The 27,814-nt window shown below is 41.2% G+C and overlaps 2 protein-coding genes across 3 annotated transcripts; one reads left to right on the top strand and one right to left on the bottom strand.

Moving 5' to 3' along the window:
- Nucleotides 1-2,368: 2,368 nt before the first annotated feature.
- Nucleotides 2,369-12,976, top strand: LOC127379498 (phospholipid scramblase 2). Of its 2 annotated transcripts, XM_051429149.1 has the most exons (8): nt 2,369-2,536; nt 3,245-3,342; nt 6,672-6,970; nt 7,724-7,766; nt 7,953-8,173; nt 9,857-10,018; nt 10,894-11,055; nt 11,173-12,976. In XM_051429149.1, exons 2-8 carry the CDS (start codon nt 3,330-3,332, stop codon nt 11,230-11,232), a joined length of 960 nt encoding a protein of 319 aa, XP_051285109.1. In that variant the 5' UTR covers nt 2,369-2,536; nt 3,245-3,329; the 3' UTR covers nt 11,233-12,976. The 2 variants fall into 2 exon arrangements, with proteins under 2 accessions (XP_051285109.1, XP_051285107.1); XM_051429147.1 differs by lacking the exons at nt 2,369-2,536; nt 3,245-3,342 and having other exon boundaries at nt 6,656-6,970.
- Nucleotides 12,977-14,294: 1,318 nt separating this feature from the next.
- tnk1 (tyrosine kinase, non-receptor, 1) lies at nt 14,295-27,684 on the bottom strand. Its single transcript, XM_051429158.1, has 15 exons — nt 27,654-27,684; nt 24,792-24,970; nt 23,177-23,241; nt 22,903-23,094; nt 21,866-22,012; nt 21,498-21,775; nt 21,272-21,398; nt 20,945-21,091; nt 20,734-20,828; nt 17,561-17,644; nt 17,395-17,520; nt 16,595-16,659; nt 15,389-15,879; nt 15,209-15,304; nt 14,295-14,788 (listed from the first exon to the last, which is right to left on the bottom strand). The coding sequence occupies exons 2-15, from the start codon at nt 24,952-24,954 to the stop codon at nt 14,612-14,614; spliced, it is 2,253 nt and encodes a 750-aa protein (XP_051285118.1). The 5' UTR covers nt 24,955-24,970; nt 27,654-27,684; the 3' UTR covers nt 14,295-14,611.
- Nucleotides 27,685-27,814: the final 130 nt, after the last annotated feature.

The raw sequence follows: 27,814 nt of genomic DNA, 5'->3' as shown, positions 1-27,814 counted from the left end.
ATGAGAATGATTATAAAGGCCCCTCAAAAGACCATGAAAGGCCTTCAGATTGAAGACATCGATGCCCTTATCAAGCGTCTGACGGACAAGGCGCAGGTCCAGATCGTCATCACTGACTCTGCTGTCAGAAAAATTAAGCACAGCATGAAAAAAGTGAACAAAGCAGTGATGGAGGATCTTAAAGAGGAGTTTGGCTCTCAAGAACTGCTCCTGGAGGCTGCAATGGGATCAGACCCCGTGTCCTTTGATGAGGCTTTTGTTAAGCAACTAAAAAGCCAACTGAACGTCCTCCTCAGTACAAACAAAAAGGCTGCAGTTGTCAGGTTTTTTAGAGCAGTGGGAAACGCTCTTACCAAGCCCTTCAGGTGCTGCATCGTGGGCTGCAGCACTGAGTAAAAGACAGAGAAACGTCTAGGGCCACACGGCAGCTCAGTGTTTAACACTGTGGCCTCACAGCAATGGTCAGGGTTGGATTCCCAGCCTTGATCTTTGCTGTAAGGAGTTTCTATCCTCACCGTGTTGGCATGGGTTTACTCCGGGTTCTCCGGTTTCCTCCCATATGACATAAAAAAAGAAAACCATCAACAATTCGGCAAAATTAACATCAAAAATTGGGTTTACTCCGGGTTCTCCGGTTTCCTCCCATATGACATAAAAAAAGAAAACCATCAACAATTCGGCAAAATTAACATCAAAAATTGGGTTTACTCCGGGTTCTCCGGTTTCCTCCCATACGACATAAAAAAAGAAAACCATCAACAATTCGGCAAAATTAACATCAAAAATTGGGTTTACTCCGGGTTCTCCGGTTTCCTCCCATATGACATAAAAAAAGAAAACCATCAACAATTCGACAAAATTAACATCAGAAATTGGGTTTACTCCGGGTTCTCCGGTTTCCTCCCATACGACATAAAAAAAGAAAACCATCAACAATTCGGCAAAATTAACATCAGAAATTGGGTTTACTCCGGGTTCTCCGGTTTCCTCCCATACGACATAAAAAAAGAAAACCATCAACAATTCGGCAAAATTAACATCAAAAATTGGGTTTACTCCGGGTTCTCCGGTTTCCTCCCATACGACATAAAAAAAGAAATCCATCAACAATTTGGCAAAATTAACATCAAAAATTGGGTTTACTCCGGGTTCTCCGGTTTCCTCCCATATAACATAAAAAAATAATAAATTACAAAAAATAAAACTAAAAAAATTAAGTTTAATTTGGTCGTATTTCTCTCTGGTGTCACATGTTGACAAGTTCTAAACACTAAAACTCAGGTTGAATCAGAATCACTTTGGCCAGGTATGTGCACACATACATTTGACTCTGACAAAATAGACATAAAATACTATGTACAGTCATATATATATATATATATATATATATAAACAAAAAACAATAACATTAGGCAGTAGGCTGAAATAAATGTTTTACAGGCAGGTAATGTACATGCGATAGGTGGATATGACAGTATATACAGCATGTACAGCATATAGGTAGATGTATTTGAATGATAATATTTATATATTAAAACATAAACTGAAATTCAACAATGGAAAAATAAATAATAAATAGCTTTCAGGTTCAGTGGACGTTAGAGTCCCCAGGGTTATTGTACAGGGATTGTTCCTGACACAGTGTGCCTGGAGGTAACTGTTGGTCAGAGCAATGGCCTGTGGGTAGAAAGTGTTCCTGTTCCTGTTTGTGTTGGCGCACAGTGCTCTGTAGCGCCTTCAAGAGGGGAGGAACAGGTTGTGTCCAGGATGTGATGCCTCTGCAGTGATGTTTCCTGCCTTGTTTCCTAACTCTGGACAAGTACGGGTCCTGAATGAAGGGCAGGTTGGCACCAATGATCCTCTCTGCAGTCCTGACTAAGCGCTTTACTGTTGATACACTGCAGAACTTTTCATATATGCATCTATATATAATTTAATATGTATTTGTACTTTGTGGTAGGTAAAAAATTTAAAAACTTCTCATAATTCTTGTCTTAAATGTAGCTTTTTTGTTGACATTACTGACATTATTTGGCTGTCATTACTGTGGTTTTGGCGCCCCCTGTTGGTTGTTGCTTACAGCACGTTAAACTGAGCAGCCCCTCCCTCCTCCTGCTGCTGTTGATAACATGTTTCTATTTCCATGTTTGAAGATGTACCTCAGTGAGAGCCAAAGCGACACTAGAACAAGAAATAAATATACATACATATCACCTATAGCTTTGGATGATAATATTATGTTTGGCTGTGTGTGACATGGCGGCACATGCATCACAATATCACATGATTTTACCTCACCATGCATGCCTGTCAGTCTTAATAAAGGTCGTATGAGTCTGAAAGGGGAGGAGAATGCATTATATGATGGGAGGGCGCAGTGGCAGCAGCAGTCGAGGAACAGGTTAGAAAGGAGAAGAAGACTGCAGAAAGCGCTTTACCCTCCGAGGATCGGACTTTCATTTCTTCGAGTTTGAATTCATTTACTTTCACTAACACGTTTGTAGTTGGGACCGAGGAGAAGGCAGCCGCCAAACAGGTGATATTACCGCTTCATTGATGTGTTTTTTCTTATTGATGTGTCAAGGATTAGAGGGTTTTATCAGTGTGTGTGTGTGTGTGTGTGTGTGTTACATCCAGAGAGAGGAGGGCTGGATAAGGTGGCAGTGAAATGTTATAAATGTGTGTTTTTAGAATAATGAACTCCTGATGAACTCAGGAGAGATTTGTATATACTTCCACTTTGTGTAAACCGGATCTTGTGGGTTTCTGCTGGTGCTGCTATAGCAAAATAGAAGCACGAAAAGCAGCAAGAGGACATGGCAGAGTGGGGTCCAGTGGAAAATATAATTATCACCCCCCCTCTTCCTCCCACTCCCACTCCCTCCTGTGCTACAACATGCCACTCCCTCTTTTATTGTCATGCAGCTCAGCTCTCAAACATCAAGAACAAAATAAGCCATTAGCTTCCACCGTATCACATGTTTTGTTATTGTTAAAGGACAAACTGGACTTCTGGACTGTACAGTGGTGCTTGTAAACACACACTTATTAAACCATTGGAGTGAGATGACAAACACATGATTGTAAGGATAATAGAACTCAAATTCAAAGTGACTGAATGAGGCCAGATGCATTCAGTGTTGGACTCTTTTTGTTATCCTCACTTTCTGTCCCCCTCCTTTCCTCCATTCTTGTTTTTTTTTTTTAATCACCCCCCCTTTTCCTTTCCCTTTCATTCCTCCAGTTTCCCATAGAAACCCAGGGAGTGGACCGGGAAGTGAGACCTCCTTTTGCTCCGTGCCCAGAAAAGTTTCAGCCAGCTCCTCGCCATGTCTGCTCCTGGTAAGTCTCTAAACATTTACATGTTTTTAGTTTATATTTAGACAGAAAACTGGAGATTAGGAGGTAAAGAGCTGTGATGTGAGATTTTCAAAACTTTTGAAACTCTTGCTTCCTCATTGGCTCCTTCCATTGTGTCATATTTTGCTGCCATTGGGAGTTGATTAGCCTCTTGCATCTCAAAGTTTCCATTACACTCTCCACTGAGCATCGGTGTGTAGTGAATCGAAACATTGTCCCGCCCCCAGATTCTTTAAGAAATTCTATCCTCCCCAAGGTGATGAAATTAGAAAGAAATTCCACGAATGCTGGTATGAAAATTGAAATGAAAACACTTCCGTTGGTCCTCCTCCCTCTGGACAGAGAGGAGCAGTTTTGGAGGTAAAAGGCAACCCTTGTGTGGCCATGTATGTGTGCACATGTGAACACGCTGGTCTAAAGTTGTGTGTTTCCTCCAAGAAGCGAAAGGAATGTGGAAGGAGGAGGAGTCACAACAAGCCTCAAAGAACACATACTGACGTCTGCTTTTTGACTTCAGCCTCTTGTTAGAAAGGCAGAAGTGGCATCAGTGGACCTCTGACTTTAATCCACATTCGTCAGTCCACTTCAACCGAGGAAGAGTCCCACTATGACCTCTAAAACTGCTACTTGCTTATGTTGTTGGGCTGTCCTGCCATGCAAACTAAAACCAGCTTGGTCAGCTATGAGGCAAGTCCTTGTTAATTCAACACTGGTGACGTGGTGGCGAATGATAGGATGTTTCTGTTATAAGCAAGGCATATAGCACCTTTCATCGCAACTAAACTCAATAAACTTTACATTTAAGTGCATACAGCAACAAGTCAGACACCTACAGAGGAATGTGAAAAAGCCACCAACAGGGGGAAACCATGTTTGTGTTGCCCACAGACAGAAACCACAGACACATTTAGCTAACCGAATATATATATATATATATATATATATATATATATATGTATATCGCTTTTTTGAAGGTGGAAACAGTTCTCATGTCATTAGAAAAATGCCAGAGGAACAAAAAAACCTCTCAACCAATCTAGATCTCATTCCTGTTACAGTTAGAAAACCTGACTGGATAGAGAAGATCTGTGGTGAAAGAAACAACCAGAAAATAGTGAAAAGTGTTATATTTGTGTTGTGTGTTGTATTTATAAAGTAAATAATATCAAGTATATTTGATGTCCCAAACATATTGGGTTTTATAATAATTTTATAATAAGAAAAGCAGAAAATTCTCACATTTGAGAAGCTGGAACCGGAGAACAATTGGCATTTTGCTTGAAAGAAGGCTTAATTGATGATCAAATTGGTAGTCAATTCATTTTCTGTCTCGACCAATCGACGAATTAACAAATCGTTTTGAGGGATGGGAATCCAGAACCGGTTCGGATGCCACTGAGCTTATCAATCCATTTCATCAATGACAGCATGTTTTTGTCCGAGCTGGAAAATTGTAAAACGATTTTGTCGGACTCATGACTCTGCTGGAAACATGCAACATTGGAGTCATTGGAGTCATGCAGGAAAGGAACTAATATCACGAAGGAACTCAAACTAACTCAGAGATAATAAAACAGTTGCACTGGTGCTCAGAAACCTCTGTAGACCTACTTTGTTCCAAGCCAAAAACCGATCAATCAATAAGGGATTTGACAAAGAATCGGACTGGTAAGCAGAATCAATAATGATAATCATTTTCAGCATTACATTAATTACAGATGAGGATAAAAATCACAAGAAGTGCAGGAATATGAGATCTTTTAACATCATCTTTACAATTTGGTGACTTTTTATTTTCTTTTTTATTGCTTGAATGCCACCTTTTTTCTGAATTAACAAACAAACATTTAATTCAACTTATATTCAAAGCAGAAGAGGCACATCTGCTTCCTCTTCAGGAATATATGTATCAGCCAAAGAATACATAAGAAAGGAGCTTTATCTGAGCCATTGTTGCTGGCTCTTCTGGGAGAGGGAGAAATCTTGTTTTTGGTTGAACAATCTGAAAGTAGAGATGTGGTCGATACCTCTTGCTGGGGAGACAGCGGGAGAGATAGAGAGGAAGAAGGATTATTATTAGCATGAAACCTGTGGAAATGCCCAAGCTGCCCTCTCTGACAGAAAGTCTGTATTGACACTACATGGCAGACATCTGTTAGCAAGCGAACACATGACAGCCAGCGTTCCACTTTATTAAATACAGACAACCTCATGAACTTCCCTGCCGCACCCTCTTTTACCGCTCTTTTCTCCGTCATGCACATATCATTTGTGGCTCTTTTAAACTATGTTTGAATGTGAGTGAGTGAGTGACTCAGTATTCTCTAATTGTTGCGCACATAAAGCTTTCTATTAGCTTTTAAAAAACATGTTTAGAGGACGCTTCTGTTGTTAGATATTGAAGAGCAGATCCTTGCTGAAACATGCCAGGGGGAAGTTTTGGATTATCCATCTTTATTTTCAAGGTTGATTCCTGAAAAACAAGCAAAAATAAATGTATCATATCATGTTTAAATGATGGCTTTCTTCTTATGAGACCTTATAAAGCATCCTGGCTCGTCTTAAGCAGCACCACTGCTGTTGAACCCCTTGCTGGTGAGCGTAGTTTGCTCTGGACAGATAAGCAGTGTCGGATTCATGCCCAAATAAATACTGTTATCATGTAATTTCACTGTTTACAGAGCTCTTTTTGGATAAGACGCGGTTCTTCAGAGAGTGTTTACTGCTAAAACATGAGAAACAAGAGAGAAACCACAAGGCCTATTACTGAACCACATAGTCCTCTATTAGCTGTTTATGTGCTCCCTTGTTAGTGCATTCAGTCGGCGCTGTGGCTCGGCTAATAAGTAGCTTATTGGCTCTGCTGTCCCAGTAGGGAAAAGCAGGATGATCCACAGTTAAACACACACACACACACTCACAGACACTTAAGAGCACAGAGCAGCTGCTATGGGCCAGAAACACACAGATCATGACTTCCTCCATCCAAGTCAGTGTGGTGATGACCTGAGGGTTGTTTCTGCATTATTTCTTATTCTTATTGAAAGGTTAAGGTGAAGTTGAAGCCCAGACTTGGCTGAAAAACTTGGTCACCATTTCCGATGTTGAAAACAGGAAGCAGCTTTTTTTTTAAAGCTTGTATTGTGTTTGGTTTTCATTTTTTGTTATGTTTCATGTTTAAAATGTAGGGTTTTATCAATGTTTCTTCATTACTTTTACCCTTTTTATCTGTTGCTTTCAGTTTATCTCTGTGAAGAAACAATGTAAGTCAAGTAAAAGAAGAAACCTGAACAAGATGTCTTTTTTTCCAGGTTACCCAGGCTCTCACAACCAGACACCTTACCCCATGACTCAGCCCGGCGGCCACTCCGTAGCCCCTTACCCATCTGCTCCAGGGGTGTACGGAGACCCCGGTCAAGCCCCTCCACCGGGCTTCAACATGGGCTACAATGCAGCCCCAAATCCCGTCATGTATCAGCCAGGTCCGATGGGTCCAGGCCCAGTTCCAGGACCGGAGTACGGCGGCCACCCAGGAGCGATCTCCCCCGCCCCGGTTGGAACTCCAGCGGTTGCTGTTGGGGTCCCGCCAGGGCTGGAGTACCTCGCACAGGTAGGACAGAGAAATCAAACAATCTGCATTGACATAACTCAGCCATGTCCAGGCAGCTGGTTTCTTAAGCTGCTCCACCGGTTTAATATTTCTTCTTAGAAGTGACTTTATCTTAAAGTAAGATGGATTATTCGTGCACCACTCCTTAAACTGGTTGACATTTACTGTGCTAAAAGGTTAGCGGGTGTGTTCTTTATAATCTTTCATGCTTCTTTAAGTGGAAAAAAAATTTCAGAAGTAACTACGTACTTAGTGTACTTCTCTAGAGCTGAAATAAAATCCATTACAGAGTGAAAGTATAAAATAAATAAATAAGTAATCTGGCTTTAGTTTGTGCACAGTCCAGATTTTTTCCATTTAAAACAATGTAATATGACATCAGTCATCACAACCTTTTAACTTGTAAAGATCACACCCAGCAGCTCAGTAGGTTTGAGGACATGGAGCTTAAACAAAGACTTTCACTTGCTTTCATGACTGTCCAGCAAAATAAACCCTCATCAGACAAAAAATATGGAGTTTGCAGGTAACAAGACTCTGGCCCGTCAGAAGTGACTCTAGTCCACTAGTATGGAGGCAATGTTTTATTTATGAAAATTCATGGGTGAAGTTGATTTGCATTGTAAACAAGTGGGTTTTCCCCTTTGTTTTGGCAGCCTATTCACTTGTTTTAAGAGGAAAAAGAGGATGGGTATATTTCGCAGTGATAAACTGTTAACTGTCTCCTCACATTGCTTTCTCTGGTGGTTTCAGATCGACCAGATCCTGATCCACCAAAAAGTGGAACTCCTAGAAGGTAGGAGGTGTTACTTGTTCGTTCATATTTACACTTGCCACTTTGAAAGCTGCACCCTCAAGCTTTGAATCTCATTATAAATAAAATAGATATTAAAATGACGTCTGTCATTGGAATTCTTTACTTATTTACTTTGTTATTCATCATTTCCACCCTTTCCGCCCGTCTCCTTTCAACCCCGCCCAGCATTCATCGGGTTTGAGACCAACAACCAGTACGAGATAAAGAACAGCCTGGGCCAAAAGATCTACAAGGCCAAAGAGAAGAACGACTGCTGCACCAGGAACTGCTGTGGATCGCTGCGCAGCTTCGACATGAAGATCAAGGACAACATGGACAGGGAGGTCATCCGTCTCATACGGCCTTTCCGCTGCGTTTCCTGCTGGTGTCCCTGCTGCCTGCAAGAGGTCTGTGTGTGTGTGTGTGTGTGTGTGTGTGTGTGTGTCAATGAATCTGTTTTAATAGGCTCATATTATATTGATTTACCACACCAAGACCAATATTGTGCTAATTCCATTGTTCATTCAGCAACAAATCGTTCGCTCCAGTTCAGAATGTTATATGTATTTATATAATATTTGCGTTATAATGTTTGCTCCAAGTGTGTCAAGTTAACCATTATTAATGTTGTTAGTATTTAACAATATTTATTGCCTGAAGAGTTTCTGATGGAAAAGAATGAACTATTTACCTGCTAAAGCAGATGATTCACAGCTTAGCTTTAATGGTTGAGGCGTAACAACGATAATCTTTTTTTGGGGGGTTCCTTTTGGAAATAAAGTTAACTGAGTACAAAAAACGAAAAATTTATGAAATAAAACAGGAAACAGTGAAAAAAAACCCAAGCATAAAAAAGAGTCGACAGCAAAAACAGAATAATATCAAGTGACAAATGTGTATTAATCCACAGCTGAAAATAGTTCCCAACAAATGGGCAATTTACATTACTCAATTGACTGTTTGAGTAATGTTGCCCAGCTGTTTTAGGAAATAAGTGAGCCTCTTTAAAGTGAAACTACATATTTGTGACCTGCTTTTGAAATGTTGTCTTTAGTAGGAAGTGGGCAAATCCGAAAACGCCGGATTGCCCAGAGTCGTCTGGACGGCGAAAAGAGATTTTTTCCGAAGCGATGACGTATTAGCCCCGCCTCTCTAGCCTTTAACCTCAGCCGCCGGCGGACTTCTACTACTTGTTTGTAAACAGCACATGCTCCATGGCTTCTCTTCCAGTTTTAGTGTATTGGTGTGGCGGCGTCACAGCGCCACATACAGGCCTGGCATATGTACTACAGCGTTTTGGGTCCGAAGCGACATCGTATTGGGTGAGGCCGCGTATTCGTGCTCTAAAAATTCTCTATAGAAACTGTTGACGTGTTGACAATGTAACTGGCCCACTGTTTATGCAAAGAGATGTTATTTGTTGTTAAGCTTGATATCAAAATCTGGGCAAATACATGTTAATCTATTTGCATGTCTAGATACCACTAAAAGTAACTGTAAACCAGCTTTCATTTAGAGGAGAGAAACTATTAGCATAAAAATCTGCAGCCTCACAGCTCATATATAGAGGCTTTTGTATCTCCCCCCCTTCGTCTTGTGTCACTGTTGAGTTGCTGAGTGGCGTTTCAGTGTGTTTGTGCTCCAGTTTGCTCAGGCAGGGTTTGTTAAGACTATGAATGGCCCTTTGTCCCTCAAAACTATCTCCTAGACTCCCCCGATACTCAGCCATCCCTCCACCTCTGAGATTTCTCTCTCTCTCTTCCTCTGTTTGATTGCATTTGGCAATCTGGCTACAGTACGTTCCCACTGGCCCGAACCCAATGCGCTGCACCCTCGCATACTGCAGTTTACTGTTTACTGGCCAGACAGGAGCCATGTGAGATGTATTACCTTTGTTATGTGGTGCCACAATGGAGCAGTCAGAGGCTCACTTACCCTTTCCTGCTGTCCCGTCTGACATGCTAACCCCGTGATGTGTTATTTATATCCGTCAGTGTCAAGGAATGAGGGCAGATTTGAGGCTCTCTGGCATAACTTTCTAATTTTGTGTCACGTTAGTTTGTGTATGTAACTATATACGTGTACTACAGATGGAGGTCCAAGCACCCCCGGGCACCACCATAGGCTACGTTAAACAGGACTGGCATCCTTTCCTGCCGCGGTTTTCCATCCAGGGAGCCAACAAGGAGACCATGATGAAGCTGGAGGGGCCCTGCTTCGCCTGCAACTGCTGTGGGGACGTCAACTTTGAGGTGAGGTCAAAGGATTGTTGTGTCTGTTGGTGAAACTCAACTCCTTTGGTAAATTTCATGTGGCTCAGCCAGCCAAGAATATCCATTCAGTTTATCTATCTAAAACAATTGACCCTTCCTAAGTCCCGCCCCCTTTTTGCTCTGTGCTCCAATAGCAGTTGAGCAGCTTTCAGTCAACTTTCTCCTTTCCTGTGTTTAGATATGCTTTGTGCTATGTGCTAGGCTAATCTATGTTGAAAAGACAACCACATTTTGAATATTGTTAAAAGATAAAAGCGACATATACATAGTCACATCTTAAGTTAGCTAATGTTAGCAAAATGTTTGCAAATAAAAAATGTAGATGTAACTAGCTAGCTATTGAGTTATTGCTAACTATGATGTGACTGTATAAGGCTCTATACTTATCAAAATTTGGTTGTCTGAGATATTAGTAATTTAAAACATGATAACTACCTTAAAGGTAGAGGTTGAAATTTTGGGAAAGGCACTCCTTTGCTTTGTTGCAGAGTTACACAGGAAGGTCAACACCATTGTCATATCTGTCTCATAAGTATGAAGCTGCAGCCAGCCGTTGGATTAGCTTAGCTTAGCACAAAGACTAGAAACAGGTGGTAACAGCTAGCCTGACTTGGTCCGAACTTAACTGCACCTCTAAAGCAAGAAAGCAAGTAAGAGTTTTTTTCCAAAAATTAAAAACTATTTCTTTAGAATAAAATTTGGTTGGAAACACTTCAACATCTTGACAGACTGCTTACAGCTCTCCACGGAGGGAACTACACTCCCTCTTTATCTCCTCTCTAACACCATCATATCACAGTATATTACACTTGATAAAGCCTTTTATAGACGTTGTTGCTCTTATTGTTCTGCAGCTGAAGGGCAAAGACAGTGATAAGTCCATTGGTCGCATCAGCAAGCAGTGGAGCGGCCTGTTGAAGGAAGTCTTCACAGACACGGACAACTTTGGCATCCAGTTCCCGCTGGACTTGGACGTGAAGATGAAAGCTGTGCTCATGGGAGCCTGCTTCCTCATTGTAAGACCACAGTCTCAGTTGTCGCACTTTGAATAACACCCATTTTTTTTTTGTATACATGCTGCGTCAGTCTGAGCAGGGGTTGAATTAATATCCTTCCTTGTTGTCACTTTGCAGGATTTCATGTTCTTCGAGAAGGTCGGTGAGGCCAACCAGCGCAGCACGGTGTTTTCATAACAGGAGGGAAAAAAAGGATTTGAAAACAACATAATGAGAACAAGGACTTACTCCAGTTTTACATCCTCTGAACACGCATTTTATTTTTCCATTTGTAATTTTTAAAAATAATTCCTTCGTCTGATTCCAGCCAATTTGGTGCCATCGTTTTATACCCACAGACCAATATCAGATAATGCACTATTGATTCCAGATGTTTGCCAAGGATTGTTTTTTATACTGGCTGCCATGTTGCCATTGTTCCTTACTCGTCCATATAGCCTGTAGACACTTCATCTATTTGAAGTGAGTCAACATACCTCCAGCTAAGATTTAATCCCTGCCAAAGAAAATCTATTATGCCCTTGATGTGTTTTTCAATTGAGTGGATAGCGACACGTTTGTGATTGTACTTTATGCTACACTGGCATGCTACATTTCATATTTATGGCGTATGTTTATTATTATTATCACACTCTAAACTCTAAAATTTTATGAAAAAAAATAGATCTAGTGTAAGTGCAATACTATTGTGGTTGTATTCAGTGCCTTGTTTTCTTTTGGCTATGCTTTGTCACTGTGAGCAAGTTCAGCCTCATAGAGCTGCTGGCTTCGCTGTATGAATTAACAAATGCTTTATATAAAACCTGTCCATTAGCCGCAGTAAACAGGCTGTAATTATTTAGCTTATAATGCGTGTAGTGGTTGTGTTAGCAAAAGAAATGGGATGATGTTTAACGCCTTTAAGTCGAAGTTGACACATGCTGACAGTATACCAAAGTGCTCTCTGCCTACCTCTCCCCTGCCTCAATCTTCCTCAAAGCCCTCTGTGTATTAACTGTCGCACAGGCTACAGTGTAAACGCTCCCCTCTGTGGTCCGGTGGTTGCCGTGGAGACACGGACGCCGCCGCCAAACCTCACCCTCCAATTTTCCCAGATAGCACTGTGTTGAACGTGTGCCAGTGTAATAGGACATAGTGACATAGGAAACGGTTTAAGAGTAGGAAAAGTCTGACTAAAGGAGGAATAAAAAGCAGAAGTTGAGGTTAGTGTGAACGTTGATCTGACCTCAAGAGTGATTGGAAAACCTCACCAGCGACGGATGAACTTTCTCTAGCAGAAAGAGGCCAGAATGTGAACTTGTCATGTGGAATTTAGTCAGTTTTAGCTCATTTGGTCGCTGTGCTTTGGAATGAATAAAAACAAATGTCATGTTAGTATTTGCAAATTCTGCCTATTGCTGTTGAAAGCAGCTCTGTTCTGTATTTAATAATCATTCTCCTTTTTTTTTTTTCATCGTTCTTGTGAGATAACATGGGTGTGCCTCTCCTGTGAGGCTTGGTTGCCACTAGTGCTCTCTAATCCAGACTGCAGCTCTCTATTACACTGTCAGTAACCAAATGTGTCTTATTATCTGTGCATACACACACACCAACACACACACACACACACACACACACACACACACACACACACACACACACACATATATACTGTATATATGTACATGTTACCTTTAACCTCTGATAAGGAAAAAGCAAATGTCCAAAGGTTGTTCAGTACATCTTATGCAATAACTTCTTCATTGGGTTTTACGTTAATTAGCTTTTTTATATCAATCATATCTGCAGCTTGTTTCCTATAAAAAATATTTTGTTGTATGTGTTTGTAACACTTGTATCTTGTGATTGTGAATTAAATTTTTTTTTTACAGAATCAAAGAAATACCCTGTAGTTCAGAAATAAAAACAAATGGCATATTAAGACATTGTTAGAGTGTTGTTGTCTTGTGTTATTCTGCTCCTCTGATTGTCCCGGAAAGTTTTGGGAAGGCCCTCGGAAACCTAAAGTCCAAATGTGGAACATCTGGTTTCACTTGGAAAAAATTCTCTTTGCTTCAGAGGGAAATCCAGTCTCTCATTCTCTGGCACAAAAGAAGAAAAAGTCCAGCTCCAACAAAACACTGCTCCACTTTAGTTACTGGGTAACTTTCTCAGTACAATGTGCACTTTATTAGTATTAATATCAGCATCCTTTATCTACCTGCATTTAGTTAACAGATTATATCCATGCCCTACTTCTGATGCAAGGAAAATAGTAGAAAACATCACATCCTTGCTCTCACACTGAATAACTCCTCCACCTTCTGGGAACATGTAGGAAGTACAATCACAGTATTTCTGGGAACATGTCTGCACATGCCCCTCCTTGCCTCAATGCTCCTGGGAAATCAGAATTGACTTGTCCCATAATCTGTAATCCTGTTTTTTTTACTGTACAGGAATCAACAATTCAGTGGCTTAACTGGTTGTACGAGTTAACCTGACATTCTGCATGCGGCTGCTGCTGTTGCGTAAAGCAGAATAATGCTTATTCATGGTGTGGTTGAATGACCTCTCTCTTAAAATAATCTTGATTAAGACCAGCACTCAACTAACACAACTCAGCACCATTAAACAGACACAAATAGGCTCATCATTGTGGTTATGTACTGAATACTAACAACATAAGTTTAGTTATCATTAGCATTACAATGTTTAGTGTATATATGTTTATTAAAATGCAAATGTACACATTCACATACACACAAATGTATTTTTGTTTATTAAATAAATAAATAAAATAATAATATAATTATTTTTATTCAACACGTTCTACTTTCTTATCAAAAACTGGCGCCTACATTTCCCACAATGCAACACAGCCGCCAACAGTTCGACGGAGATTCGGGTGTGTTATGCTAGTAGCGGCTAATGTAGCCTGGAGCCTCTAGCTTTTATAATATTTTTATAATATATTGTCAGACTCAACAAAATCGATAAAGCAGAAGAACCGGGGATAGTGTCTTTTTTTAATTCACGTATTCTTCTCCCTTGTCAAAACATGGTGCCTACATTACCCACAATGCAACCGCGTCGCCGCCGACAGACGGTAGAGTGGGAGATTGTGTGTTATGGTCAAGCAGAGCTGAGGAGCGGGTTGTTGTATGTGTCTGCTACACTGTTAGATTAAAATAAAGAAAGTAGAAGTAAAATCTGCAATGAACCAACTGAATACACTTCTCATACTATCACACGGCAGATCAACATTAATACCAGATCAATTTTATTCAATAAACAATAATTTCTAATAGTATAATATATACAAATTCATTAAGATACAAAAACTATTTGCAAAAAACACATCATGTAGTGGATCATTAAAAATGTAAAATAAAAAACAGTCAAACATTTAGCCTTTTTTGCTAAATTTAGATGTTTCAAAATCTTCTTTTCCTTTTGTACATTCAACCATCTTCATTCTTCTACATCCGTTCCCATGTCAAGGTCCCGTATCACTTTCCAGTGTCAGAGTGTGTCAATGTGAAAAATGCCTTCAAATATCAGCCAGAGAATCACGTCAGACTCGTCTTTCTGTGCTGACTGTGGGTCGCTCCCTCTCGCCGGGGCCGGACCGGTCTTCCCGCGACCATCGGATCAGGTAGCGGCTGGCCAGCTGCAGGTTCCACTGGTTCCTGGTGAGGACCCTCAGACAGTCCTCTTTGGAGCACAGGCTCAACAAGTACAGCTGCTCCAACTAAATAAAGACACAAGACACAGAATCAGGACACAAAATCCATGAACATCTTGAGGATATATGGAGAATAAAGCAAAGAAAACTTTATGTAACTCAGTGTTTGCCTTTTCAGAAGTGTTTATAAAATGATTTAAACTGCACTAGGTGGAATTTTTACAAGAAAAAACATACGTATATTTATTGTTGTGGTAACATCATGCTGGTGCAGCTTTAATGTCATGTGAAAAAGCACAACCGGGTTAACCTGTGCACAAATGTACCTATGGGGCCCTATTATGTTTTTATATTGCTTATATTCTTAAATCTTACCTTAAGCCCTTTTTATGTCCTGTACAACTCCCTTGCATCAGCTGCTTTTCTAAGTGACGCTTTGTAACATTAACATGTAGATTTACATTGAGAGTCATTTCATGGTCTGACCTTGAGTTGTTGTTCAGCTCGCACTGGGTTCCAGTCATTGCGTTGAAGTGCAATATGGACCTCTTCGATGGTCACTCCGTGCACGGCCTCCATAACCTGAGAAGAGGCGAGCGACAGACCTTTTATTTGACTCCATCCAGCAAGTATTCACCCAGAAAAAGAAAACAATGAGTCTCTTACCTGTGAGATGATGCTGTCTCTCGTGTTCAGCACATGAGGTGACTTCTCTCGATCTCTGTTCCGCTCCCTCTCTCGCTCCCTCTCTCTGTTGTCCGAGTAGTCATCTAGCTGCGGGGTGGAGCGTGCCAAGTGGGCCATTTTAGCCAGGTTGGAGCCTCCGACGACCTGCTGGGGTGGAGGTTGAGGTTGAGGTGGAGGCTGAGGCTGTGCTGAAGGGGGCACCTGTGGAGGCCACGAGGTGCCTGGGACCGGGTAGATAGCAGGCTTCCTCTGGGGTTTCATGTTCAAGCGTTTCAGGTTGGGGGGAGGCGGGCGCGGCGGCGGGATGATGCTTGCCTCGCTGAACCGACGTGGGTCCTGCTGCATCATCACATTGTGAACTACCAACCCTGGAGGTATGAGTCTGCCATGCTGATCCACTCTGATCATCCCTACTGTGTTAGAGCGCGGCCGTTGTCCGCTCACAACTGACTCAAGGCTCCGGGACATACCTGAGGACACAGGAAGAGACCCTTTTTAATGCACACAGAAAAGTTACTATTACAGTAGTTGAGTGGTAATGAATGACGGAAATACATAGTATCTGTTTAGTACTGAACAGATGGAGTGTATATAGCCTAATAGGCCACTAGAGGGCAGACTGGTCAACTGAGTACATGAGCACATTTACAGTCACATCCTGGGTGAATAAGTGCTTCATGTCTAACAGAAATATAACACACATCAGCAGGTAAAATAGAATTTGTGAAGAGTGTGGGCAAACAACTTTACTTAGCTGTAAGTAAAACATTTTAAGGGCCTAACATACATTTGAAGCAGTTACGGCATCAGAAGTGTGAGCAATAGCAGGTAAAAAGGGTGTCAGCCCATTTTTCTTTAGGTTAAACAGTTTATTACTGGAGCTGAACAATTTTGACAAAACCAAACATCACAATATTTCTGATGCTTTTTATAGTAGATGACATGAATTCAGTTCAAAATAAACTCATTAGTCTTCACTGAACACTTCATTGTGTTAAAAAACTCCACTGTAGTGCAGCGTTTAGACCAGGAAAAGACAAGATAGTGTGTATATATATATTACAAAATTATATGGGATGTTTATAATATTCAACATCCCAGATGATCTATAGTCATATATTAATAATGTTACCATTATCCTGATATAAAGCACATTCTGCAGCTGGTTTTATGTTCACTTCCTACCTGCCATTTTCTGCAGATTGGAGACATCCTTCTCCCTGGCAGGGCCCGGCCTCCAGCTGCCGCTGCTGCACGGGTCAGAATAGTAAACAGGTTAGACACACAAACACACACGAGCTATATTGACCGACAGCAGGTGAAAGTTCAGGGCTGCACTGCGGTTAGCATTCTGCAATAAAACTCAGTGAGATGGAAGTTTATCTGTAGTTTCTACGTGATATAGGCAGAATAAAAACACACTTTTATTTGGAAAAATCACTACTAACAACTTGTTTTCTTTGGTTTGTGTTCTGTTAGGTCAATAAATTAGAAGAAAAGCAGGAAGGATGCCAAGACTACAAGGCAATAAAAGAGACACCCACGCTAAAATAATATAATATTACAGAAAACAGCCACTAGACTTTGTATCTCCGGTTTCTTCAGTTTGAGTTGTATTTTTAGCTTCAGGTGCTTTAAGTATTGGCTTTCTCCACAAGTTACTCTCTGTTTACGTAACTTAAAAGCAGCCATTGTGAGACACAGCCTGACTGCTTTATAACCTGGAATCCAGCTCAGTCAGTAAACTATAATTCCAGAGTCATTTTACTGCCGTGCAAGTTTCACTTTATCACATACCTATTTTTATCCCTGCAGATAACTGGCCAAGCCTACAATACATGGCTTTGTGTTGATACTTTCAGTTCAGCTTAACATACAAAGTTTGACAGCAAACAATTGTGGGCACTTGTTTTTGTTGAGAGGGCGAGAGCGTTCAACCATCATACAGCTACAGACAGAGAGGAATTAATAATTATATCACTGACTCCTCCAAGTTCTCAGGTGTCCCCCAACAGCGCTCAGGTTTGATGTCACCGTGCCCGGAGTGATGCAGGCTTCCCTTCACCGGGGGTGAGATGTAATTGGAGCTAGTAGCAGGGTCGGTGGTGGTGGTGGTGGTGGCGGCGGCGGCGAGCAGCAGCAGCAGGAGAGAGGGTCGGCACAGTGAGGCTCGCAGGAAACCAGCCGACTGTCAGCGTCCTCTGGTTCTGGCCCCTCCACTCACACAGCTCCAGACTACACAGAGAGACACAGGAGAATAAGATACTAATTGACTAACACAAGACTACCTATCCTGGGCTAAAACATAGTATAAAGGTAGCAGTGAACTGGCTCTGTTAAGTCTGCTGGTTAGCTAAGATTAGCCACCATTAGCTACTGTTATACCCGACACAGTAAGGCTGTAACAGCAAAACCTTGAATCTATTTAATTAGTCAGTGATGTGTTTGATTACTCATTAAATCAAACTTTTCATTTGTAAGAGGAAGAAGAGTTATTTCTTCTTTTAAATGTCACTTTGAAACATGATACAGGTAAGAAGGTATTAGTGTTACAAGACTTTCTTTGTTCCATTAATCTTTACGGTCTGTTAGAGAGGAGAGAAAGTAAATAACACCTCAACCAGCTACATTTGCTGTGAGAAGCGACAGTAAGCTTTAAGCTTGAGGCTTAGTTTGCACATACTGTTTCCAATAGACCTTTTTCACAGCGGCCATTTTGACATGAAACCGTAGGGTAAACACAGGTGATACTAATAAAGGTTCGGTTCCATTCAGAGGGGTATTGCACAAAACCAAGATAAGGGATTAAGCCGGGATATGTTGGTTATCCTGGCTGAATTTAGCCTCAAGTCGGTTGCATGAAAGCAGGTCAAAGTTAACCCGGCCAAGTTACTATGGTGATTTATTCTCTGCAACTAGCCTGCTCCTGACCAGGCTAACAGCCAGGCTAAGATTAATCCTAGTGATTCACCTGTATTTCCACCGTCAATCCTGTGAGGAATTAATGTGTTTTACAGCATGTCCATGGTCTTTCTAAGTATGTTGCATCCTTTTAATTATCCTGCATTAAAATATTACATATATATTGTCATTTCTCATTTCATTTCAATCTGTTGGCTGTTTGTAATTGCAACAGTCTTTTTATATTGATTCAAATGGTAGTATTATTACTCAGGCCAAGTGTTATATTGCTATGCTTATGAAGACTGCTTGTCAAAATGCCATCAGAGGTTTCAGCTGATGAAGTTGCAAAGGTGTTTTCAAGGGCAATATAGTATATATATATATAAATACACAGCTGTGTGTGTATATACATCTTGTACATAGGTGTTTTTATATTATTTCCCTACTCTTACTGTTTATTTATACTGTCTTCTCTCTATCCATTTTGCTGCTGTTACATTGGAATTTCCCCATTGTGGGACAAATAAAGGAATATCTATCTATCTATCCATCCATCCATCCATCCATCCATCCAACTCCCATTCACCTGTTCCCTCTTCATAATGGCTTGCCCTTTCTTGGAGGATGTACTGGATGAGGAAGCCCTAATCCTCAGACGAGCATTTAGTCATGAAAGAGTCTTCTGGGACAGGTCAGACCCATTGGCTGTTGGAGATGACTATCTCATTGAGAGATACAGATTCTCAGGTGATTGACTAAGATATTTATGTAGGCTGCTGGGTCCAAAAATACAGCACCAGACAGCAGGAAGCCATGCTCTCACTGTACCACAGATGGTGTGTGTTACATAGAGATGTTTTGCAAGTAGGAGCTTCCTTTATTCTGTTGGGGATGCAGAAAACCTCAATAAAGGAACCATTTGCTGCACATATCCTGGCTTGGTGGGCCGCCCCCTGTGCCAGTTCTATGGATTTTTTCTTTAACTGCTACAATCATACAGACATTAAACATGTCAGCAGACACCTAATCTATTCACCTCATTTGTTCACTGTTATCTGCTTTAAAGTCACTTACCAGCCTGCAAAATGTTCTTGTATTTAACTTTTTTAACATTTTTACTGTAACTTGCTGCCAGGTCTTTTTATGGCCAGACAAGTTTGTTCTTTATGAATTGTTAGCACTTAATCATACTCTACATTTCCTGAGTAACATGCACCTCTACTTGCCACATTTAAAGCAAAGTGTACAACAGTTGATTAGTGGACTTAAAGTGACTAATTTAGTCCTTTAATTGTAGCCTAATTATGACAGTTCCAGTGGAGCACTGTTTATTAATTGTACAGTTATGGACTACTTAAGCATTAAGCCGGGCCGCTATTGTCTGCCAGGCTTTCTCTCTTTCTTTAATTATGACATTGGTATTGCCTTAACACGCCTCAGCCTCAGCCTCAACCTCAACCTCCACCCCAGCAGGTCGTCGGAGGCTCCAACCTGGCTAAAATGGCCCACTTGGCACGCTCCACCCCGCAGCTCGATGATTACTTGGACAACAGAGAGAGGGAGCAAGAGAGGCAGTGGAACAGAGATCAAGAGAAGTCACCTCACGCACTTATCCCGACTATCTACCCCTGGTTTAACATAGCCGCGCCTTTTCATCCTGGCTCAGCAAACGTGCAACCAATTAAGGTTGAGCAGGCTCAATTATCCTGGATTTCTTTATTCTACTTTTGTGCAATACCCCTCTGGTCAAACAGAGTCAGGGTGTTGCTATTGTGCATGTTGGCTCACTGGAAAGGCTCTGCTACACTAAATGGTACTGAGCCTTAATTAGTGTCATAACACCTGTGATTACCCTACTATTATTTCATGTTGAAATGGCTGCTGTGAAAAGGTCAAGAATGAACTTCATGCTAAAAGACAAAATAAATTGGAACTATAAATGGTTGGGATGGAAACATTTGCAGATGATTCTGTACCACAGTAGGATTTTCAGTTGTTTCTAATTATGTGATTGACAAACATTAATAATACAAACATATTGTTTATATGTTTAACAGTCTGTGACTTTCAGTGACTTAAATTATTTGAATGGCCTGTTGGACTGTGCATTATGTGTTGCTTAATCCAAATCTAATGTCTAGATTACAAATATAAAATGAGAGATGAAAACTACCAACAGTGATCAACAAATATCACAGATCTTTTATGTAAACAAAACACAGAAGACTGTGTCGTAGTTGCTAGACTTGTTCAAACAAACAAAGCAAAATGCATTCGAGGACTCAATGAGATCTCGGCTGGAATGCACTTTTGAGTGCAGGCTGGTTTAAACCCCCTGTTTTATCTTAACAAAGGCCCATTGTGTGGGATAAAGTTTTCTCCTTTACTCCTTTAGTCCCACCCTTTTTTCTCTCACCCACCCATGGTCTATGACGGTCACAAGGTCGTTGGCCACAAGTGCAAGTTTTCTGGGTTCAGCAAAGTCTCTTGTAGCTTGCACCTCCATTGGCTTAGCCTGCAGAAGTCAGGGAAGATAACAGAAATGCATTTTTGCAGCATTTTAATTAAGATTCTTCTGATAAATTCCTTTCATTCAATCACCAGTGACATTGAAAACATTATATTCCACACCTCTGCCACCATTATGGTGAGCTGGGCGAAGCTGGGTCTGTCAGCAGGATTGCAGGCCCAGCACTTCCTCATGACAGCGTACATTTCTTGCGGGCAATCTGCCGGTTTCTCCAGACGCTCACCCTCCCGTTCCACACGCCACAAAATCTGGATTTGAGAGAGCGAGTGTTAGACATACTCAAACTGTGAGTCACAGAGCATATCACAAAAGCAAATGCCATCAGGGCAGGGACACATTCCAAACACGGAGACAAATACGCTGTTTGGTGTGGATACAAACACCTAAAGCATAGCTTGAGTGTTCACGTGTAGCTGACAAGCGTGTACCTGTCTGCCTGACAGACCGAACCAGGGCTCCTCACAGTAGGTGAACATCTCCCACAACGTGACGCCGTACATCCACACGTCTGAGGAGTGGGAGAAGGAGCCGACGCGAAGACTTTCCGGAGCACACCTGAAGAAGAACCAGGTAGATGGACCACGAGGAGTAATTAGTGAGACTTTAAAATATTATTTCCTCGTCACAAGTTTGACTTTTTCCAACAGCCCTCACCATGCAAACGGGATCCTTCTGTGTGCTGACATGACGTAATGGTCTGTCTCTTGGCTCAGGCCTCTCATCAGGCCAAAGTCTCCGATCTTCACCATCTCCCTGGATGACAGCAGTACGTTTCTCGCAGCCAGGTCCCTGTGGATGAATCTCTTGGTCTCAAGGTAATCCATACCCGCCGCGATCTGGGTAGCAAAGAGCCAGAGGCGGACCAGAGGGTACTCATACTGACGTGACCGCAGGGTGTCGTACAGTGAGCCCAAGGGGGCCAGCTCTGTTACCTAGAGGAAGGAAAACTGGGTCAGTTGGTGTTTTCCAGCTCCATCTTAAGTTTGAATAGATACACATATTATCCCTAATTCACGTCGTACCATCTTCAGCGGCTGTGTGAGCACCACACCATAAAGTCGGATGATGTTGGGGTGATCCAATGACTGCATGATGGTCACCTCTTGCAGGAAGTCTGTCAGTGTGTCCGTCTGCCTGCTGCTCCTTAGTGACTTTACTGCTACAGGTAACTGAGAGGAGTAAAAAGAGAGAGAGAGAGAGAGAGAGAGAGAGAGAGAGAGAGAGAGAGAGAGAGAGGTTAAATCCCAACCCAGTCCAAAACCAGATTGTGTGCAGGGACAATAAAACCCTCTGACAGCAAGTCTACATCAGTGCTGACTTGGAACAAGCTCTGGTTTTGGTCTCTACCAACTCTTACAGGGAAATATTTGTCTGTCAGCTGTTTGGTGCTGAGCAGGTAGTGTACTCTGGGTTTATTAGAGTTATTTTTGATGAAAGCAGCTGCCAGCTGCGGCTGGAAACCACAGTGATGCACGCAGTGAAAGTGAACGAAAACAGAAGACGTCGGCAATAAAACCAAAACAACTGGCTGAAAGAGACTAAAATGCTCCTTAGAGCTGAGCAGACGTGCAAAGTCGTGTGATAAGTATCTGTGGGTTGATCACAATGAGTGACCCCTTTCACATACACTGTCATTTGATCTGTTGTTTAGATAAAAACATTTATTATAGCAGCTTTAAGTACTGCCTTGCTATTGTGTCAACACTATATTGATCCTGCACATACCAACACCTTTTAAACTGTGCATGCATTAAACATAGCATCTATTTTATAGTACATACTGATTGTTTTGAGGATGTTATATCAGTAACACCTTACAAGAAACTTTAATTTCATGTTGATTCTGGCGCCTGTGGACAAAAGCAGTAGTGTTATCACCACTTTGTTTCATTGAATTCAAGGGAATCTGACCCTCCAGCAGGCATTAAGAATAACTATATAGAAATAGCCAATCTTCCCACTGAAGGTCATGTTTGTTTATGTAGGTCATATAAAGGCGGTTTAAATACTTCAGGACATACAACATCTATCAAAAAACACTTGTACAACTGTCTCTTACCACTCTCCCGGTGGGTGTGTGCCACTCTCCCTTCCTCACCACCCCAAAGGACCCAGAGCCCAGCTTCTCTCCCAGAAGCAGCTCGTTGTCCTGGATCAGACATGGCAGAGCCCGACTGACGCTCTCCTGACTCTGAGCCGGGCTGCCTCCGCTCCACTGCTCCCCACCGTCCGGACCTCGACTGCTCAACCCCTGTGTGCATCAATTAATTCATTAAAACCGCTGATTACTGCAATGCCTGATTACACACATTAGATATGAACATAATTCAGACCTTGGGAAGCCATGATCGTGATTTTGTCTTGTAGCGTTTCAGAGCGTCCCATAATCTTCTTTGTGCTGCAAGAAAAAAAAAAAAAACAGTAATTATACCGCACATGATATTTCTGTCTGATTTCAAAATCTCAGTTTTAGTGTTTAATCTAAAGTAAATGTTACTGTTTTATTAACATGTTTTAACCAACAGTTACTCCAATGTATCCTTCAGCACAACACTGTTATTATTTCACTGATCAAGCAGGATATTGGAGCAAAAATAACTTTATAAAAGTGATGATTAGTCAATTAATCAATTTGTTGATCAACAGAAAATGTATTCTTTGTTTTGATTAGGTCAGTTATTAATGAAAATATTCTGGTTCCAGTTTCTCAAATTCTTTCTAAAAAAAAAAAAAAAGTTTCAGTTTCTGCTTATTTCATATAATTGTGAATCTTTAAATTTTGGGATTGTTGATCAGAGACAACAAGACCTTAATAGACGTCACTTTCAGCTCTGGAAAATTGTGATGGACAATTTTCACAATTTGAAATCTCAAGTGTTAAGTTAGCTGTTGAGGATTACACACACCTCCTGTCGTAACTCTCTCCATGTTTTTGGCCTTTGCCTCAAGGCATGGGGCTTGATGTGTTGGTAGTGGCAAGTCACCACAAAAGATATGATGAGGATTTATTTGGAATACATTTTTATACACGTCCTCATTTCAAGGAATAAAAATACGTCAGTGCTTTTGCAAAAAAAGGGTGTAATCCTAATATAAATAGAGTGCATATCTCAAAAAACCTAAACAGTTGTTGGGTCTAAAAACAACCTGAGAGCAGAAGTGAGAGAAGAGATCGTCACACTGCATTGATTGCTCTTAAAAAATGTATTTAACCAAATTAATCTACCAGACTTGTAGTGCAGAAGACCACCACCTGACTGAGGGGTGTATTAATGTGTCAATATACTGATCTGCTCTGAGGTGCTCACTGTTAAATGTCTGTTAGATCAAAACAGAGCTGCAATTAGTTGATTATTTTATTTTATTTTTTTATTATTTGCAGCCCTTGAAATGTTGTTATATTACACAAATATGGAGCAACATGCAAAGAAACAAGATAACAAAATGGAAACATAATATCTCATTTACATAGGAGCTTTAAGTCTAATATGTATATCCTCACTTTGACGTCTTGTGCACCAAAACAAGTACATTTATCTAATTTTAGTGTATGAGCAGGGTTAATATGTATAAGACATTTATAAAGAATCTCTTAAAAATGAACATTTTAGTTTTTATACTGAACAAACTCCATAAGATGTTTTTGAAAGCTTTAGATTTAATAAGTAAGTGGATGTTGCGATAAGAGTTATAGTCAAACATTAGTTTATGCAGATGGACCATTAATCCATCAGCGCTGTAAATCCGAAGGCTGATTGGGGGCCATTGAAAAAACAAACACACAACTGTGTGTAAACAGAAGACAGAAGTAGTCTAAACCATCTTTTGTCTTGAGATGAATCAAAACCTCAGCCACTGAGCCAAAGAGGAAGTCCTCCCTGTCTCAGAGGACAGATATGTATTGATTTCTAGCAAGTGTGGATGATCAAAGGAGGCGATCAGGCTCACCTGGCTTGCTGATTCCTATCTGCTCCAGGTCGGACTCCTTGACGTAGGAGAAGTGCTCGATGCGGGTGATGTTCAGGCCATCTCTCACTCGCAGGTAGAACTTCTCCAACTGGACCTCGGCCAGGAGTTGGTACAGCCACTGAGTATCCTTGTCCATCAGCATGACCCAGCCCACCTGCCTTCAGAGCCAGAGGTTATAAGACACTGCAGGGACACTTTTTTTTATCTTTTGTTTTTCAGTTTTCCTTGTACATCTAAATTCCTTACATTAAATCTAATCAAATCTTTTGTTTTTTGGTCATTAAAAGGACAGAAACTAAGTGCTCAACTATGTTTTCCAGTCTGGGGACCAAAGACAAAACCCAAAGACACAATTACAAACCAGTGCTCTATCTGAATCTTCCCCATCTCATTAAAGAGCCTGTTAAACCGTAACTTTGCTCCCACTCGGGCCTTGTTAGGTTACCATGGAGACCTAACAAAGAGCCCTTGGTGTAAAATGCCAGAGGGGGATTGCACAGCTTTTGTCTGTGTGCCAACTTGTAACGAGTTGTTTGTCAGTATCATATGAGAAGGAATCTCATACTGGAAACTAATTCACTGTATGTGGCAACACACAACAAGTGGCAGCAGAGTATATGTGAACGTGAAGGTACACCTCAACATACAGGCCGTTAGCTGCTCGAATGAGAGTGAAATCACATGAGCGAAGTGGTTGAAAGGGGACAGAAGAAGCACTGGAAGCGGAGGCATGCAAAGAGGAAAGGGGGGACGAAGGGGACAGGAAACGAACAAAATATTTCATATTTCGTATCAGTGCTGTTCACTGGGATGTGAGTCAGACCGAGTCCTGACGCACACTGACAAACTGAGAGGTGGAAACATGATCTCGTCGGTGGTTTAGGGGCACCAGTCAGACAGGATCCTGTTCACACAGTATTTATGTAACTGCTGAAGACATGCTGTGTGTTGACAGCAGCCTGACTCTGTTATAAGGCTGATTGGGGCGTCATTTACACTTACAGACCTTTGAGGTTGACAATGAAGTAATTACAGTGCCCTGAGCCGTGAGTTTAATAACAAAAGATGATTATGTTTGCTCAGCTTCCTTACTGCTTAAAAACTCAAATTAAAACGCAGCAAATTCCTCTTTTGTTGGATATAATCTTCCGTTCATGTTACTAGAAGGTTGTTCGGCCATAAATCACCTGCTTATCAGCACGCCGAGCCCAGCAGGTATGAGTCAGGGAACATTCCCCTGTCAGCTACCCTGGGAAAAGAATTAACATTTACAACAAACAACTAGCACTAACTACTTCGTCTGCGACTTCGAGTCGGCTCATTCTTACACTGATGCTGCAAAAACAAGGCAAGTCGTGTAGGGTGCTAGCCTGGGCTTGCATTCATTTCCCAGGGACAACTCCCAAAATTAATTTGCACCTGACTTAAGTGAGTGTGAGACTCTGCAGGACACATTCAAATTTAAAAGAACACACTCATGTGGCACAGGCAAAGAGACCTCTGTGATCTCTCTGTGTACAGAGTGATGAATCTTTAACCTGCACAGCTACTGAAAAAAAAAACAACAACCTCTCAGCCTGATGGCATGTGTGACCAAGAATCCAACTATTTAGCTAATGGCTTAATGTGGTTGAACAGTCACTGGTTAAACTGGCCCTGACTTTTATCTTACAAGGCTTTATCTGCAACTTCAAACTGCCAACAGCGGTGTTTATCCAGTGCGGCCACACTTGTGTCGAAGAGCATTTGTTTACAGTGGCGATGCCGGCTTCCTCTGACTGAGCCCAAGAACAAATCAAGATCACAGCCCACACACTTGAGAAGCTCATTCATCTTTAACAGAGCGGCATCGGCATTAAACGTGCCTGACTTAGGTCACCACTATAGATCACGCTCATATAAGAAGGGAAGGGTGTGCCTCTTTAAAGAATTGGCCAAGATGTGCATTTTTTCCAAGTACAGATATGAGCACAGTAGAAGACATATTTAGATCTTTTACCTCAGTCAAAGTAGCAATAAATGTACATATATATATATATATATATATATATATGTACTTGTATATGTATAAAAACCCCACTCTTTATGCAGCAGCCCCTCTTAGTGTTATCTTATTATGTGTTATGTTGTTGGATTACTATCATTGATGTGTCGGCAGCACTTTCATGTTTCAGGTCTATTTTATAAATTGTATAGTTTATAGTAGTTTAATATATAATAATGCACCATAATTTATCAACTGACCATAAAAACCTCAATCTGAGAGCTAAAACTACATTTGTACAGAACTATGTCAAATAAATGCAACATTTCCCTTTGAAATAAAGTTTAGTATCATAAAACTGAACCTCAACTAAAGTACAAGTATCTAAAAGTGTAATAAAGTAGTCTATATTTAAATGTAGGCCTTCTTAGTTTATTCCAAAGCTTGTAAAAGAGACACAGTATGGTCCGTTGGGCCATCTGCCATTCATGTTTACTCTCAGTTATACAGTAAAAGGACATTACATGTAGCATTAGGGTCTTCAAACACGTTCACAGACAGATATAAGATCTGACACTTACCGTTAATCAAAATAATTCAGCTCTCCGGTTAACAGCTACTTCTTAACCACACACGCCCCGAGACAAGTGATCCATGTTGGCTTTGAAACCTCAAGCGACGTCGACGTAGGGGCTTGTTTTCCTCTTCCCCCCACAAATCACAACTTCTCTCTGACTCCTAAAATAGCCCCAAATAATCCCCAATCTGACAGATTCGTGCAGAAGATCAACACACGAATCTATATCCTGTATAGTGTGTTACATGTGAGCCTATAAGCGCCTCAGTGATCTACCTACCTGTGTGTTTTCGGCTCTTTTCTCCGCCTCTTTCCAGTTTCCTCATGAGACCACACCCCTACTTTACTCACCTGAGCCTGCAACAGCACAAACATTCAGTCAATACGAAATTACCTGCACGGGTAATATCGTTACCTGATGCCGTCATCAGCACAAAACAA

This window comes from Dicentrarchus labrax, unplaced genomic scaffold, assembly GCF_905237075.1.
Source record: "Dicentrarchus labrax unplaced genomic scaffold, dlabrax2021, whole genome shotgun sequence".
In the NCBI taxonomy this organism is placed as follows: Eukaryota; Metazoa; Chordata; class Actinopteri; family Moronidae; genus Dicentrarchus; species Dicentrarchus labrax.
The sequence above is the reverse complement of the archived record's forward strand: the minus strand, read 5'-3'. Positions and strand labels throughout refer to the sequence as shown.